The sequence below is a fragment of the Cucurbita moschata genome, unplaced genomic scaffold (genome assembly GCF_002738365.1).
Source record: "Cucurbita moschata cultivar Rifu unplaced genomic scaffold, Cmos_1.0 Cmo_Scf00005, whole genome shotgun sequence".
In the NCBI taxonomy this organism is placed as follows: domain Eukaryota; kingdom Viridiplantae; phylum Streptophyta; class Magnoliopsida; order Cucurbitales; family Cucurbitaceae; genus Cucurbita; species Cucurbita moschata.
In genome coordinates, this window is record NW_019268521.1 from 1375729 (window position 1) to 1381045 (window position 5317).

The 5317-nt window shown below is 34.3% G+C and overlaps 1 protein-coding gene across 1 annotated transcript in view; it reads right to left on the reverse strand.

Moving 5' to 3' along the window:
* Positions 1–5050, reverse strand: part of LOC111443209 (KH domain-containing protein At5g56140-like) — a 9119-nt gene extending 4069 nt beyond the window's left edge. The window contains exons 1-5 of the mRNA XM_023080924.1: positions 4750–5050; positions 4137–4222; positions 2845–2990; positions 1809–1928; positions 1573–1689 (exon numbers count right to left, since the gene is read on the reverse strand). Coding sequence (XP_022936692.1) covers positions 1573–1689; positions 1809–1928; positions 2845–2990; positions 4137–4222; positions 4750–4883 — 603 coding nt within the window. The 5' untranslated portion in view covers positions 4884–5050. The remainder of the gene's footprint in view (positions 1–1572; positions 1690–1808; positions 1929–2844; positions 2991–4136; positions 4223–4749) is intronic.
* Positions 5051–5317: the final 267 nt, after the last annotated feature.

The window sequence follows — 5317 nt, forward strand, 5'->3', positions numbered from 1 at the left end:
TTTTTTTTTTTTTTTTTTTTTTTTTTTTTTTTTTTTTTTTTTTTTTTTTTTTTTGAACAACCAAACTTTCATTGAAAAAAAACAAGAATACAAGAGCCCACGATAAGGAAGGCAACCTACGACAAAGGTCTCCATCTAGCAAGATAATCTCTTAAAGGCTTCCATTAACCTCTTAAAACTTGTCCATATTTACCCCTTTATACTTATCAACCACAAAAAACTGTGTGATCTAAGCAAACTGGACTTCCACGTCATGAGAAAAATGGCAACATTTAAGTTCATTGTTATGTGTACAAAAAACACGCCACATGAGATTTCTAGGGATGAAATATAAGTTTCAATCAAAGGTTACACACAAGAATGAAAATGACAAGAGCACATGAGCCAAATTGACACAAACATTAAGAGAAATAAGATTCAAAATCTATTTTAACCTTGGGTATATTAATAGAAAATTGTAAAATACTACCCCTATCAGTTACCAATATGGTAGTCCTTTAATTTTTTGTTCAATTCATTATATTCGCTGCATCATCAGCCCTATGGTAATCTGTAAACTATGCTATTAAACATACCAAGAAAATTACAAACTCACCCTAAGCTATGAAGATAGTTACAATTCAGTCCCAGTTCCCCTAGGGAGGAAGGAAGAGGTTCATCATAAAATTTATAATTAAAAGTTAATCCATTAATCCAATACGTTTATTAATTAAAACATTTAATTACATAAAATTAATCCCAATCACTCCGATGTAATCTTAATACAAATCATGGGAAACGAAAGTTGTGTTAAAGAAAGGAAATAAAAAATGAAAAAGATAGGATCCCCATCAAGACTTGGGATTACAAAACAGATTCTCAAGGCAGAGATTTGCAAAACCTCAAATATTAAAAAAAAAATCCAATATATTTTGAAGAATAAATAACGAAAGTAAAACCAACAATATTATTAAATTGTCTATTGTGCTTCATCAACAATAAATAAATATACCAATATAAGGGCATAGGAGAAGGGTTTCAAATAAGGAAAAAAGGGGGTAATAGAAGCATAAGCAAAAAAGAGAGTGGACAAGGAAACTAAGATCTGGGGGTAGAAGTTATTCGAGAGACAGATATGAAAGAGCTGACTGGGCGAGCGATTGGAGAAAATAGAAGAAACGAGAGGAGGATTTACCTCTACCTCCTTACGTTCATATTAAAAAAGTTCCAAAAAATATAGAGATGTTATCAAATTTAAAGATATGAGTCATGTTATAACCATTCTCTCTATCATTCCCTGATTTAAAAGAAAAAAAAAATCAACAGAAAAATAGAAATCTTAACAGATTAAGTGAAAATAAGTTATTTTATTTATTTTAATGGAAAAGTGCATAGCAACCGTTCTTAATGAGGTTGTAATAGATAAAATTACAAGTTTGAAGACTAGAGTGGGACCATCTTAGAAGTTCAGTGATAGAATTTTTTATTTTCCGATATAATATAATTGCAAATGAATTATACGATCATGAAAAGGATATGCAAAACAATCATGACATGCAACATTATAAGAACATGAAATTTATAGTAAATTACCCTAGCTGGATCCTTAATGCTACCACGCCCTCTAATCAAAACTCGACAATCAGTACTTGCCTCCACTCGCTTGAGAGAGTTTCCCCTAGGACCAAGGAGGCGGCCAACAAAGTTATACTACAAACAAAGTTCAATCCAGTTCCATTAGCAAAATATGTTAAAAACAGAAATTAAACAAAAAAAAAAAAAAAAGGGAAGAAATAGATAAACAGATAAAACATGATGATAATTCATACATTGGGATAGTTGTCAACAGGAACGTCCACTCTGATGGTTTTCTTCACAATAAGGCCTGATGAACTACCGTGGGAACTTAGCCAATTTTGTGCTGGTGAGGATTGTAATAAACTTGACATCTGCATATCATATCATTATATAGAGTTCAAACCAGAAAATTAAAATAAATCTAAACATGCTAGTTAAGATATGTACAGCAGCCAATATAGCTTTGGAATGAAGAACATGGGAGCTTTTCAGCAACAATACATATCAAAGTCAGAGATTCTAGAACAGCAATCAATGGGAAGTGAGAAGAGTACTGAACACAGTACATACCTTGAGAAATAACATTGTAACCATGCATAGAAAGTGAGAACATTTTGGTGCTCAAATGAGTAAAAGGAAATCCCAGAATGTGGAACTTAAAGTAGCCTTTTTTTTCTAAATTTCTTTTTTCCCTTTGTGGGGTTGGGGTGTACGTTCAAGGTAATGAATCTTCCTTAATAAACACACCATTAGACAACCATAGAAATGTGCTAATACTGACATAAATTACTCCTGGGGCCACTTATTTATGTATTTTAAATTCCAAGACCAAGTAAAGTTTCTTGAAAACCCCTTCACCAAGATAACAAGGGGTAAACCAAATTCACTAATGAGTCAGCATTCTATATTAGAATATTAGACCCTTGTCACTAAAAAAAAAACTGAGTCAACCCAGCTAACTACTCACAGAGAGTTTCCTTCACACACACACACAGAAAAATTTGAAAGTAAGCTCCTCAGATTTTATTGAACACCATCATCCTGTTTATCAAGAAGGCTGAAGGTGAAGAACCAATTTGTTAGAACCATTAGAGAAGCTAAAAAAAATAAAAGACCTAAGCAAAAAAAAAAAAAAAAAAGCTAAGTCTCATTTTTTAATTAGAGAAGTTGTCCCCAAGTGAAATTGTTACGAGTTAGCAAAAATGTAAAATGTTTGCGTCACAGATGCTTCTTAAGTACAGTAAATTAGATGGACAGTAAGGTCATGTTAATGGTTAGTATCCGTACTTCTGATTGAAACCGTGACGTCCATCCATTCATGTCAGCACCTCCATTTGAAAATATTCCTCCAGAAGCCAGGGGGCTGGCATGTTCAAGCCCACTTTGACCTAAAACTGATGCCTTCCCCAATAGTGTAGTTACACGCAATATTTCTGCTCCAAAAATGTCAATTTTCAAGAACAAGATGTACCAGTCAGCGCATTTGTTAAAAAGTTAGCCGTTACCACACAATGGACACACAACAAGGTGTTTTTTACTTCTGAGTCAGTGAAAAAAATATCCTTCATAAAGAAATTTGGTCAAACGTAGAAAAACATAAAATTGCGAGCCCCAATACTGCAGAGCAATATCAATATGTAATATTGCACCAAACGCTAAGAAAGGAGGTTCATAAACTGTATAGGCTGCAGAAACTAAGAAACAAACGAAGACAAGAGGCAGCAGAGGTAGAAAAAAATCACATAAGTTCCAAACAGTTGTTAGGATTAATAGGTATATTAGAATTTCCATCAGAAAAATTAACATTTATGAATGCGAAGTTAAGCAACCATTTAAGACAAGTATACAATGGTAGAAAGGCAATGGGTAAGTTTAAAAAAAAAAAAGGATCAATTCTTCATGACACCAAGAAAAGAGACGAAAAAAAATATATTAGTCTCGCTACTGAACTTCTGGGTAACATCACTAGAGCACTTACATGTGAGCTTGCATCACTACTTGTAAGCTTTTAGCTTGATCCAAAAGATGTAAACCAGACAACCCATGTAACATGAAAAACGCTTTTTTACAACAGGTAGGCACGGTTGCTCCATATTAGAGATAGGGAGAAACTATATCCTCATTTTTTAAGGAATAATTTCTCAAGTTAGAATGTATTCACTGAGGTTTATCACTATCGACTATAATATTATTGTACTTGTCATGTTTGTAATATCCTCTGGGTATCAAAAATCACCCTCCAGTATTCACAAACACACACAGTTTTATGCAAAGCCATTTAATCACTTCATACCTCTACCAACTTAAATAACCAAGGTATTAGCAGAATGGAAAGGCAACAATCAAGCAAAATCAATAAAGTTAGATCAGATAATTGCTCATCGCATTTACTCGTTGGATTGAGTTTCTGTTAGATTAGTTCAGTCACGCCTGTATATTGAACAAACATGCTCTGTTCTGAATTTCAACGAGCAATAACACCTCATCCCAAAGATTTCCAGCCAATCAACCAAACGAGAAACAACAATGCAAGCAAACTATTTCACAACAAGCTACTTCGTTGAGGCTACAAAGTTCACCTTGGTTCAGCAAGCGATAACTAATAGGCAGCACAGGCAGAAATGGACCAAGTTTCTGTCGCTCTGCCAATAACTCAGAGAGATACCTGCAAGAAAACAAAGAACACAAAATAAAATGTAATCAGATAAATATTAAATACGCCACAAAAAAAAAAAAAAAAAAAAAAAAAAAANAAAAAAAAAAAATCTCGGACGCTAATCAACTAAACAGAAAATAGAACAGAAAAACGCGCACACACCATTCCATAATCAAGACAGTTTGGTCCACAAGCACAAAAAAGTGGAAAGAAACTCAGATCTTGCATCAACAATTACAACCAACAATCAAACAAGCATCACACAAAACAAGTAACATATTCAACTAGCCAAGTCCAAAACAAAACAGTTCAAGAGCTAACTATCCAGCAGGTTAGTCAGATGAGGCCAGTCACATGAGTAACAGCTCCGATCATACAAATCAATCATCCAAAACTCAGAAACAAAACAAGACTGATCCAAAAAAACAATCAACACACAGATCGGCAACACACAAATCACAGATCTCACGAAGCAACAAACATCAAATAAAAAAACAAAACAAAAGCGAGAGAAAGAAGAGAATTCGATTAGTTACTTCTCTTGCTCGAGTAGAGCAGCGGCAGCCGCAGATACAGAGGACGGAGAACGAAGACCAGGAAGATGAGGAGAGTGAGGAGCCGAGGGAGAGGGAGAGAAAGCCATGTACATCCCGCCTGCAGACGACGTCATTTCTCTCCCTCCGTAGACGTGACTGGATATGGATAAGGCCAGGATTCAAAGTCGGCGGCGGCGATGGCGATAACGGTGGCGATCCCTACCAGACGCTCTGTCGATCTGGCGTCGGTGGAAAAATTATGCACACTACAGCAGCTGTGCCTCCTTCCCTGTCTATCTATCTCTATATGTATTTAATTTTTTATAAATACATAATAAATTATTTGTGTAATATTTTCTGTATGGGTTGTGTTATTTTATTTTATTTTATTTATATTTATATTTTTATATGTTACGGTTCTGACACCGCATTTAGTGACCAAAGAGACGCGGGACCCATGAATTATTGTTTTATTAATAATTGAATGAGAAAAATCCAATTTTTTTTTAATCAATTATTTGATTGATAATAATAATAATAATAATAAAACCTATTTTGGTGAAGGGGT